The 12,646-nt window shown below is 50.1% G+C and overlaps 1 protein-coding gene across 1 annotated transcript; it reads right to left on the bottom strand.

The window, feature by feature from the left end:
* Positions 1–862: 862 nt before the first annotated feature.
* On the bottom strand, positions 863–10,115 carry POLR2D (RNA polymerase II subunit D; the record flags this gene model as incomplete). The annotated part of the gene is made up of 4 exons (XM_029069990.1): positions 863–2,342; positions 2,603–2,698; positions 5,550–5,730; positions 10,034–10,115. Coding segments are annotated over 4 exons (438 nt in total), but the record flags the coding sequence as incomplete, so codon positions are not given.
* Positions 10,116–12,646: the final 2,531 nt, after the last annotated feature.

The following is a 12,646-nucleotide window of genomic DNA, read 5'->3' as shown; positions in this document are numbered from 1 at the left end:
AGATGAGACAGGCAAGGCGATCGAGTACTTCAAAGCCAATGGTAAGGCTTGTCTGACGCGGAGGTGAACAGGTAACCGCCGGAGGTTCTCGAGGAGTCGGGAAAAAGTGGACTGGCCTTTATTTTAGGAAAATGATCTGGGCAGCAAAGTGAAGTATGGACCGGTGTGGGGAGAGACAGAAGGCAGGGAGGTCAGCCGGGGGGCTGATGCGACAGTCAAGGCCCGATAAGATAAATGCTAGGATTGGAGGCGAAATGATGGATTTCAGTAATGTTGTGTAGGTAGAACCAACAGGATCTGCTGACAGATCGACTGTGTGGGTTGAATAAGAAGCGAATAGGTTACAGACTTGTGAGACAGGAAGGGCGGTGGTGCCATCTACGGTGATGGGAAAGTCAGGGCGGGGGGGAAAGGGGGCAAAACAGTGAATGGGTTTGCTTCAGAGGAACCCTGGGTGCGGTAGGAGAAAGGACAAAGTGGACTGAGTGCCTTGAAGCCAATTCAGGAGTTTCTGTTTGATACAGAGGGGAGCGGGCTACAACTGGAGGTTTTCAGGATGTGCGTGGACAAACACGGTGATACTCATCTCCTCACAGGGACTTGAGGATAGACTTTGACGGTCAGAAGTCCTGGGGAGACTCTGTATAAGTATGGTTTGGAGGCGTTGCATGTAAACACATACTTCTCACATTGTTCCAGAAAGCTCCTGGTGAGAAGGAAGCGTGTCTACCAACTGTGCTGTACTCTCCCAAGTGCTTAGTACAGTGCTCTGCACCCAGTATGTGCAGATGGACACGGAGGTCACCGTCGTGTGCAGCTTGTTGCTCCAGAAGCAGCTCCATAAATTCGAGAGAATAAAATCTCTGCACAAAGAGATTTATTTTTTTTACACAACAGAGAACGTACACGACGTTCAGAGAGGAGAGCATAAGGGAAAGCAACTGAAGAACGCAGAACCTCTCCACTGAATGCTGCCATCAGGGTAACCTGAAAATTCCACAACTTGCGATTAATAATAACAATTATGGTATTTGTTTAGCACTTACTATGTGCCAGGCACTCTTTAAAGCGCTGGGGTTGATAGCGGGGTTGACAGCGGTTGATGGACACGAAGATCACCATGCAAAAATCACACAGGCCATTTTCAGCATTTGCTATATTAAAACTTGATGCGGCTGTTTTAATCGCTCGTAATGCGGTTGCCCGAAACATATCGAGTCACCCTGTACTATAAATTCCAAACTGTACTCGGGCCAAATAATTCTAGCTGAATTATACTTTTCCTAAATTATAAGAGACATTTGAAGGAATCTGTTCCTGTTAGAATTACTTTAAGACGGCTTCTTCCCTCCTGAGATATCCCCTATAATGAGCCTTACAATGAGACTCCACACAGAATCTGAAAATATAAAATAGTGGGTAACGGGAAAATCTATTGTCTGATTCTACTCATCTTCTGTGATTGTAGTCACTTAATATGTCAACATTACCTTGGATACAAATATCAAATTATCAATTAGTGACATTAACATGATAAATCTCTATTGTAAAGCAGAAAACCCTAATAATCACATAGAAGGATTTCGATCTGCTAGATGTCATTTCCCCTTTCTTCCACAGAGGTTATTTCTATTTCATTTCTCCAGACCTGATGGAAATCCTCCTACTTAGAGTACAGAAACAACAAAACCTACAGTAAACTTAAGGTCCACAACCCAAATGAAAAATACCACATTTAATTAAGACAAAACAGAAATACAGAAAAAGCTGGGTGACGGACACCTTTTTATCCAGAGATCATAAAGCTACTTCATCTTGAGTCTTGATTCCAACACTATGACTTAAAATGTTCAAAAGGAACACAGATTCCTAGTTTTCACACTGTAAAACAGAAGCAGCTCCCTGAAATAATCCCATTCTACATTTATTCAAACCAGAGATTAAAAACTTCTTGTAGATTCTCAGGGCAAAGATGAAGGTTGAGGACATCAGTTCTCAAAGGAGAGCATCCCCAAGTCCCGTGCCAAGATCCGACGGATGTCACGGTAAAGGAGTCTTTGCCACATCTATGGCAGTCGAGGAGTCAAAATGCGCAACTGTCCGTGGTTAAATCGGCCCTTCTACAAGACGTCGTTTCGTACTGTTCTGACCAAGGAAAGCCAAAGTGATGTGATTCTGTGGGATTTGTGCTTTTCAGAGTTGCAGAGGAACAGTTAGAACTTCCTCTTCTGGCTTCTGGAGGCTAATTTTGGAATCTTTGGGGCTAATACTGGAAGCTTCGCTTGGTCTGGATATCATCAAGAATCTGCTGAAGCTCCTCATCTTCAAATCGACCTTCCAGGCTGCCAGAACAGGACAAAAAAAAAAAAAGGCCACACAAAAACCAAAGGGCAAATTTAGCGATGAGAGAAATAGCAGATTTTCTCTATAGCACTCGTTCACCTTTCCATTATCCCGAAACAGCCACCTCACAAGGGAGAAGCTTTCCAACGCCTCCCTTCCAAACTTTAGCAACCCAATCTGACTGTTCCACTGCCACGGATTTAGTGTTAGGAAAAAGATATTTCAGATTGCATTCTGCCCAGACCCGAATCCGTCTCACCTTGGAATCAGAGCCTTGGCTTCCTCTGCTGTCTCAGGGCAAAGATTGGCTAAACAGGCCAACTCGAATTTATGGAGCTTCTTCTGGAGCAACAAGCTGCACAAAGTCAAGAGATGTTTCGGTTTTTTTTAACGCGACCGAGAACGTATACGACTTTCAGAGGGGAGAGCATAAGGGAAAGCAATCTAAGAACGTGGAACTTCTCCACTGAACGCTGCCATTAGGATAAGCCGAAAATTCCAACAACTTCTGATTAACTGTAATAATCACGGTATTCGTTTAGCGCTTACTAGGTGCCAAGCATTCTTCGAAGCGCTGGGGTCGACAGAAGATAATCGGGTTGGATACAGGCCCTGTCCCACATTGGCTCACGGTCTTAATCCCCATTTTACAGGTGAGGAAACTGAGGCCCACAAAAGTGAGGTGAGGCATCCGTTGCTCTCCCTGCTCTGCATCCCAGCACTCAATAAATCATCGACTGATTGATCGACTGATCCATCCCCAGGTCCTAGCCGCAGGGGAAAGAGGTTTCCCTGGCACCCTAGTGACCGTGGTGACCCGCTCCAGCCTGGGGAAGGGATTCAGCCACCCCCAGGGCATCTGCCAAACTTTCACAACGACGGGCAGTCCATCGGCCTGGCCACAGGCTGCGAGTGCTCACCCGAGACACCCGGGTGATAAAATCCGGTCCTCCGAACACGCTTCTCTTCATCTCTCTGGGTCTGTATTTTGTATAATGCTCTGCACATGATAAGCCCTCGATAAATACGATCCTTCCATAAATACGATCGATTGGTCATCTTTCTTTAGGTATCTGTCACCAACACTCCCCACTCGTCCTTAGATTGTGGATCCCTTGATCATACCTATATCTCATCTGCCCTGTAAACTCATCCTCTAGACTTTAAGCTCGTTGTGGACAGGAAACGGGTCTACCACTTCTCTTCCACTGTACTCCTATACTCTCCCAAACTCTTAATACAGTGCTCTGCACAAAGTAAGTGCTCAAAAAACACCTCTGATTGATTATCCATCTTTTCCCCAGTGCTTAGTGTTTTGCACATAATTAGCATTAGGCTGTAAGCCCGTCAAAGGGCAGGGGCTGTCTCTGTTACCCATTTGTCCATTCCAAGAGCTTAGTCCAGTGCTCTGCACATAGTAAGCGCTCCATAAATACTATTGAATGAATGAAAAATACCATGACCGCTAGGTCCCTGCACGTGTTGTTAACAATAAAAAAAGAGCCAAGACGGCAAAGTTTGGGTAAAAGGAGTAGGGAACTGGCCTGTGGAAAACCCTCCAATATCGTGGATATCCCATTAGGATGGATGGATCTATCCATCTATCCGTGTTAGAGACTGCGGCATCCTTCGGGGACTCCACCATCCCTTGCCTGAAGCTTCACTTGTTCCACTCAATCTCACCACCCCTGCGAAATCCCCTTTTTTCAATCTTTTCGACGTGGAAAACCATCCAATACCGTGGATATCCAATCAGGATGGATGGATCTATCCATCTATCCGTGTTAGAGACTGCGGCATCCTTCGGGGACTCCACCATCCTTTGCCTGAAGCTTCACTTGTTCCACTCATCTCACCGCCCTTCGAAATCCCCTTTTTTAATCTTTTCGACTTGTTCCCAAACTTTTCTGGCTTTCCGTTCTATAACGCCGACATGAAAAATACTTCATGTCCTGATTAAAGTTCTCTGGACTGCACCTTGAGCTCTTAGAATGAGAGGTAATGTAATTTAAAATAATGTATTAAATTGGATGTCAGAACACTCTATCATCTAGTCCTTATTCTTGGGATTAGCGACTGGAAAGTCTTAAAACTCTTCTAGAAAAAGCAGAGAAACACTTCACACACCTATACGGATATCGGCCGCTGCAACTCCTGGAATCCCCCGATCACAAATTTCCGATCGTAATTTTACATAGGTCCTGCACAGTAGATATAAATGAACCGGCAGCGGGGCCTAGCGGATAGAGCACGGGCCTAGGAGTCGGGAGGAACTGAGTTCTACTCCCGGCTCCGCCACAGGTCTGCTGTGTGACCTTGGGCAAGTCACTTCACTTCTCATTTCCTCATATGTAAAGTGGGGATTAAGACCACGAGTCCCATGAGGGAGACGGATTGTGTCCAACCTGATTCGTATTTAGTACAGAGCCTGACGCATAACCAACGCTCAACACAGGCTATTAAAAATGGTGAATCATAATAGCAACATTTTAACTATATATTACCACTGCACGTAACGTTCTGTAATAAAAAGAGGTTTCCATCGGTACAAGCATTCTTCCCAGAACACAGTAGTTGCACCCTGCAAATCAACCACGTTATCATCCAACTGCACCGTCAACCGGTCATTATTTCGATGGAGAGTGAGGGCGTTCTGCGTAAGACGGTTCAAAAACAACTACCGTACCATACGACTTCTGTCACGGTGGGAAATCCCAGGTGGCTGCGGGAAACGAAAAGCTCGTTTCCAGAAGTCCACGTGGTCTTTGACACATTCTCTGAAGCTCCTTAACGTGGTACTGGGAACCGATCTGCAGTCATCTAAAGATCGGTTTCCCTCGGACAGTGAAAACAATTTTGCAACGAGTTCAGAAGGAGACGGGAGTGCGCTCTGCACCCAGTAGACACCCGATAAATATGATAATTGATCTCCACCTCCTCCTTCCCTCATCCTTCAAAATCAGTATGGGGCTGACACGTCCGAGATTTCTTCTGGGAGAATAGACACATCGTCGGCACTTATTAGTATTGAGCACTTATTCATTGAGCATTCATTCATTGATCTTGCTTGAAAGAAGCCTTTCCGCAGTGTCCTTTCCAGTCGGCTCGTGGTCGCGTTCCAGCGCTGCCTCTCCCTATCCGTTCATCTCCTCCTACCCGGAGCCCGCTTGAAAATAGTAAGTTCCGGTAGGAACGACCGTACTCACCTGCGGACGCTGGCAATGGTCTCCCTGTTTTTGAAACGGCTGAAGCGGGCGGTGTAGTTCAGAGTCTTCATAAAAACCTCTGAAAGTTCCTGTTCATCCTCTGCACTTTCGTTCTGCTGCTTGCGATGTTCCAGGAGCATGTGTACTTCTGAATTTAGAAGCGTCTCCGCCGTTTCAAATTCTAGAAACGGGAATCAGTACGGCCGAATCGGCCTTCACTCAGAGCCCCATTTTCACCGGCTCCGTCCCAAGCCCGCAGAAACGGCACGGGCGGTGTGTGGGCATCTGAGTGCCGAGGCGGTGCTTAAATGCCGAGGAGGCAGTTGGGAGGGAGAAGAGAAAAAGGAACCGGGAAAGCTTCCCGGAAACGATATATTCCAGAAGGGCTCTGAAGATTGGGAGAGTTTGAAGACTGGGAGAGTTGCGGTCTGGCAGATCTGAAGGGGGGGAGGGAGTTTCAGGCAGGAGGAAAGTTCTACATTCTAAATTATTTTTACTAATGCCCGTCTCCCCCTCCGGATGGTCCGCGTGCTCTGGGTGGGAAAAGCGTCTACCAACTCTGTCGCGTTGGACTCTCCCAGGCACTTAGCAGTGCTTGGGAGAAAGCACACAGAAAGCGCTCGAGAAATACCACCGAGGATGCTTGACGAGGAAAAGCACGAGCAAGGGGGCAGGGGTGGGAGAGGTGAGAACGCGGCATAGCCAACGGGTTAGCTTGAGTGGAAGGGAGAGTGTGAGCCGGGGTATCTGGGAGAAGGGAGTGCGCTCTGCACCCAGTAGACGCCCGATAAATACGTTAATTGATCTCGACCTCCTCCTTCCCTCATCCTTCTAAATCAAAATGGGGCTGACACGCCCGAGATTTCCTCTGGGAGAATAGACACATCATCGGCACTTATTAGTACTGAGCACTTATTATTCATTCAATCGTACTTATCGAGCGCTTACGCTGCACAGAGCCCTGTACTGTGCGCTTGGAATGTACAATTCGGCAACAGATAGGCGATCCCTGCCCAATAACGGGCTCACGGTCTAAACGACAGGCTCACGGTCTAAACGTCTCACAGTCACAGTCTTTTTATGTACTGAGCGCTCGGGAGAGCTCGATACAACAGAGTGCGCAGGCATGTTTCCTTCCCACACAGTCAGGCGTATTTACTGAGCGCTTCCTGAATAGAGAAGCAGCGTGGCTTAGTGGAAAGAGCACGGGCTTGGGAGTCAAAGGTCAAGGGTTCTAATCCCGGTTCCGCTGCCTGTCAGCTGTGTGACCTTGGGCAAGTCACTTCACTTCTCTGTGCCTCAGTTACCTCATCTGTAAAATGGGGGTGAAGACTGTGAGCCCCACATGGGACGTCCTGATCACCCTGTACCTGCCCCAGTGCTTAGAATAGTGCGTGGCACCTAATAAGCGCTTCACAAATATCAACATTATCACAGAGCATCGTACTAAGCGCTTGGGACCGTACAATATAAGGATACAACGGACACATTCCCTGCCCACGACGAGTTTACAGTTTAGAGAGACGGACATTAGCATAAACAGATGACGGATATGGACGTAAGGGCCGTGGGGCTGGGAGCGGGGACGAACAAAGGGAGTCGGAGGACGTGGGTTCTCATCCCGGCTCCGCCACTTGTCCGCTGTGGGACTTTGGGCAAGTCACTTCACTTCTCTGGGCCTCCGTTAACTCATCCGTAAAATTGGGGATTAAGACTAGTGAGCTCCACGTGGGTCAACCCGATTGCCTTGTATCTACCTCGGTATGGAGAACAGTGCTCGGCACACAGGAAGTGCTTTACAAGTGCCATAATTATTATTATTGTTCTTAGAGGGAGCAGGTCAGGGCAATGCAGAGGCGGGTGGGAGCAGAAGGGGCGATGGCAAGACTTCACGTGACGCCCTGGGGCATCACGGGGATCTAGAAAGTCAGAAAGTCTAGAAAGTCAGCCCGGGGAAGGAGGGGGCATTTTCATTCATTCAATCGTATTTACTGTGTGGACAGCATTCATTCAATCGTATTTACTGAGCGCTTACTATGTGCAGAGCACTGTAAGTGCTGGGAAAGTGCAATTCGGCAACCAATAGAGACAATCCTTGCCCACAACACTGTAGTAAGTGCGAGGGGGAGAGTATAATATTCATTCATTCAATCACATTTACTGAGCGCTTCCTGTTTGCAGAGCACTGTACTGATGATGGTATCTGTTAAATGCTTACTATGTGCCAAACACTGTTCTATGCACTGGGGGAGATACGATCAGGTTGTCCCACATGGGGCTCACAGTCTTAATCCTCATTTTACAGATGAGGTAACTGAGGCACGGAGAAGTGAAGCGACTTGCCCAGAGACCCACAGCTGACAAGTGGCGGATCCGGGATTCGAACCCATGACTCCGACTCCCAAGCCCGGGCTCTTGCCACTGAGCCACGCAATTCGGCAACAAATAGAGACGACCCCTGCTCAACAACGGGCTCACTCACTCAATCGTATTCACTGGGCGCTTCCTGTGTGCAGAGCGCTGTACTAAGCGTTGGGAAAGGGAAATTCGGCAACAAAGAGGGACAATCGCTGCCCACGGTGGGCTTCCTCTCTCAGGCGTGTTTACTGAGCACCTACTGTGCGCAGAGCACTGTACTGAGCGCTCGGGAAGTACAATTTGGCAACAGAGAGAGACAATCACTGCCGACAACGGGCTCGGTCACTCAGTTGTATATATTGAGCGCTTACTGGGTGCAGAGTACTCTACTAAGCGCTAGGGAAAGTAAAATTCGGCAACAGAGACGATGCCCGCCCAACAACGGGCTCACGGTCAAATAAAAATAATCATAATGATGATATCTGTTCATTCATTCATTCGCATTAATTGAGCGCTAACTGTGTGCAAGGCACTCTGCTAAGCGCTAAGGAAAGTACAATTCGGCCGCAGGGAGAGACGATCCCTGCCCGACAACGGGCTCACGGTCTACAATAATAATAGCCATAATGATGGTATTTGTTCATCCACTCAATGGTATTGAGTGCTTACTGTGTGCAGAGCACTCTGCTAAGCGCTAAGGAAAGTACAATTTGGCAACAGAGAGAGGCGATCCCTGCCCACGAAGGGGGTCACGGGCTAGAAGCGGGAGCGGGGCGGACAGGCAGACATTCACGGAGAGAAATAAATGACCGCTAAGGGCCTGGGGCAGGGGGGCGTCCCTTGAGGTCGTGGATTCGAATCCCGCCTCTGCCACTTGTCAGCTGGGTGACTTTGGCCAAGTCACTTCGCTTCTCTGTGTCTCAGTTCCCTCATCTGTAAAATGGGGATGAAGATTGTGAGCCTCACGGGGGACCACCTGATCACCTTGTATCTGCCCGAGTGCTTAGAACAGTGCTCTGCACCTAGTAAGACCTTAAATACCAACATTATTATTTTGAGAAGCAGCATGGCTCTATGGAAAGAGCCCAGGCTTGGGATTGAGAGGTCATGGGTTCGAATCCCGGCTCCGCCACTTGTCAGCTATGTGACTGTGGGCAAGTCACTTCACTTCTCTGTGCCTCAGTTCCCTCATCTGCGAAACGGGGATGAAGACTGTGAGCCTCACGTGGGGCAACCTGATGACCCTGTCCCTGCCCCAGCGCTTAGAACAGTGCTCCGCACATAGTAGGCGCTTAACAAATACCAGCATTATTATTAGATTATTAGGAGAGTGCTTGGCCGCTGGGAAGTGCCGAACCGATGCCGTCAGTATGGTGATGGTGGTGGTGACTGTTCCCACTGTTCGATTAGACTGTGAGCCCGTCGTGGGGCAGGGATGGTCTCTATCTGTTGCCCAATTGTCGTCCAAGCGCTTAGTCCAGTGCTCTGCACAGAGTCAGCGCTCAGTAAATACGAATGAATAAATGAGTCTCCCCCCGATTTGACCGTGAGCCCGTCCTGGGGCAGGGATGGTCTCTCTCTATTGCCCAGTTGTCCATACCAAGCGCTTAGGACAGTGCTCTGCACAGAGTCAGCGCTCAGTAAATACGAATGCATAAATGTGGCTCCCCCCGATTAGATAATAATAATAATAATAATAATGTTGGTATTTGTTAAGCGCTTACTATGTGCCGAGCACTGTTCTAAGCGCTGGGGGAGATACAGGGTCATCAGGTTGCCCCACGTGAGGCTCACAGTCTTCATCCCCATTTTACAGATGAGGTGACTGAGGCCCAGAGAAGTGACTTGCCCAGAGTCCCACAGCTGACAAGTGGCAGAGTCGGGATTCGAACCCATGACCTCTGAACTCCAAAGCCGGGGCTCTTTCCACCTAGCCACGCTGCTTAGTCCAGTGCTCTGCACAGAGTCAGCGCTCAATAAATACGAATGAATCCATGAGTCTCCCCCCGATTAGATCGTCCCCGGTCGTCCACGCCAAGCGCTCGGTCCAGTGCTGTGCACACAGTGAGCGCTCAGTAAGTAGTCCTGAATGGCCGTTCCCGGGTTGGGCGCCCGGGCCGACGCACCTTTGGGGAAGACGAGCTGCGAGGCGTCCTCCTCCACGTCGCCCGCCCGGGGGTCGCCGCCGCCGCCGCCGCCGCCTCCCGCCGCCATGGCCCGCCCCGCCCCGCCCCCCACCCGCACCGGAACCGGAAGCCGCCGCGGGGGAGGGGGGCGGGGCCGGAAGTGGCCGCGGGGGGAGGGGAGGGAGGGAGCGGGGAGAGGAGAGGGAAAGAGAGGGAGAGGTGGGGAGAGAGGGGGAGAGGGAGGGGGAAAGAGGAGGGAGAGGGAGGGTGGAGAGGAAGGGAGGGGGAGAGGGAGAGGGAGAGAGAGGGAGGGAGGGAGAGAGGGAGGGAGGGAGGGGGGACCGGAACCGGAAGTCGCTGCCGGCGAGGAGGGAGGGGCCGGGGAGGGAGGGAAGGAGGCAGGCAGGACCGGAACCGGAAGTCGCTGCGGGCGGGGGGGAAGGAGAGAGGGGCGCGCGGGGGCGGAACCGGAAGCCGCCGGCGGGGGGCGGGACCAAGCACTGTCCATCATTCATTCATTCATTCATTCATTCATTCAATCATTCATAATACTGTTGGTATCTGTTAAGCGCTGACTATGTGCAGAGCACTGTCCCAAGCGCCGGGTAGATAATATTCATTCAATTCAAGAGTATTTAGGGAGCGCTTCCTATGTGCAGAGCCCTGGACTGAGCGCTTGGAATGGACAAAGCGGTAACAGAGAGAGACAGTCCCTGCTGCCCATTGACGGGCTTACAGTCTGGGGCCGGGGGGAGGCAGACATGAATACAAATAAAAAGGCATCAATATAAATAAATAAAATCACAGATATATACATATAGGTGCTGGGGGGCAGGGAGGGGGGGGAAGAGCAAAAGGAACAAGTCGGGGCGACGCAGAAGGGAGTGGGAGATGAGGAAAACGATAATGTTGGTATTTGTTCAGCGCTGACTATGTGCCGAGCACTGTTCTAAGCGCTGGGGTAGACACAGGGGAATCAGGTGGTCCCACGTGGGGCTCCCAGTCTTCATCCCCATTTTACAGATGAGGGAACTGAGGCACAGAGAAGTGAAGTGACTCGCCCACGGTCACACAGCCGACAAGTGGCAGAGCTGGGATTCGAACTCATGAGCCCTGCCTCCCAAGCCCGTGCTCTTTCCACTGAGCCACGCTGCTTCTCATAAGTGGGGCTTAGTCAGGGAAGGCCTCTTGGAGGAGATGGGCCTTCGAGAAGATCTAAAGGGGGGGGGGGGAGAGTCATTGGTGAATTTGAGGTGGGAGGGCGTTTCAGGCCAGAGGTGGGACGTGGGCCAGGGGTCGACGGCGGGACAGGCGAGAAGGAGGCCCAGCGAGGAGGTGAGCGGTGGCAGAGGAGTGGGGTGTGTGGGCTGGGCTGGAGAAGGAGAGAAGGGAGGTGAGGTAGGAGGGGACAAGGGCATGGACGGCTTTAAAGCCAGCAGTGAGGAGTTTTTGCTTCATGCGAAGGTTGATAGGCAACCACTGGAGATTTTTGAGGAGGGGGGTGACATTCCCAGAGAGTTTCTGCAGAAAGATGATCCGGGCAGCGGAGCGAAGTATGGACTGGAGAGGGAGCAGGTTGGAAGGTCAGCAGGGAAGCAGATGCAGTAATCTAGGCCGGATAGGATGAGTGACTGTACTAACTTGATAGTGGTTTTGGATGGAGAGGAAAGGGCAGATTTTAGCGACGTCGTGAAGGTGGAAACGACAGGATTTAGTGATGGGTTGAATAATAAAAACAATAATAATAATTGTATTTGTTAAGGGCTTACTATGTGCCAGGCACTGTAATAATAATAATGATGATGGAGGTATTTGTTAAGCGCTTCACTATGTGCCAGGCACTGTACTAAGCGCTGGGGTGGATACGAGCAAATCGGGTTGGACACAGTCCCTTTCCCATGTGGAGCTCACAGTCTCAATCCCCATTTTATAGATGAGGTAATTTAGGCCCAGAGAAGTAAAGCGACTTGCCCAAGGTCACACAGCAGACAAGTGGCGGAGCCGGGATTAGAACCCATGACCTTCTGACTCCCAGGCCCGGGCTCTATCCACTACGTCATGCTTCATTTCCACTGGGGTAGAGACAAGCAAATCGAGTCGGACACTGTCCCTGTCCCACGTGGGGCTCACGGTCTCAATCCCCATCTTACAGATGAGGGAACTGAGACACAGAGAAGTGAGTGACTTGTCCAAAGCCACACAGCAGACAAGTGGCGGAGGTGCGATTAGAACCCATGACCTTCCGACTCCCAGGCCCATGCTCTATTCATTCATCCATTCATTCAATAGTATTTATTGAGCGCTTACTATGTGCAGAGCACTGTACTAAGCGCTTGGGATGAACAAGTCGGCAACAGATAGAGACAGTCCCTGCCGTTTGACGGGCTTACGGTCTAATCGGGGGAGACGGACAGACGAGAACAATGGCACTAAACAGCGTCAAGAGGAAGAACATCTCGTAAAAACAATGGCAACTAAATAGAATCAAGGCGATGTACAATTCATTAACAGAATAAATAGGGTAACGAAAATATATACAGTTGAGCGGACGGGTACGGTGCCGTGGGGATGGGAAGGGAGAGGTGGAGGAGCAGAGGGAAAAGGGGAAAATGA

The sequence above is a fragment of the Ornithorhynchus anatinus genome, chromosome 1 (assembly GCF_004115215.2).
Source record: "Ornithorhynchus anatinus isolate Pmale09 chromosome 1, mOrnAna1.pri.v4, whole genome shotgun sequence".
NCBI lineage: Eukaryota > Metazoa > Chordata > Mammalia > Monotremata > Ornithorhynchidae > Ornithorhynchus > Ornithorhynchus anatinus.
This window is presented reverse-complemented; position numbering and strand designations above follow the sequence as displayed.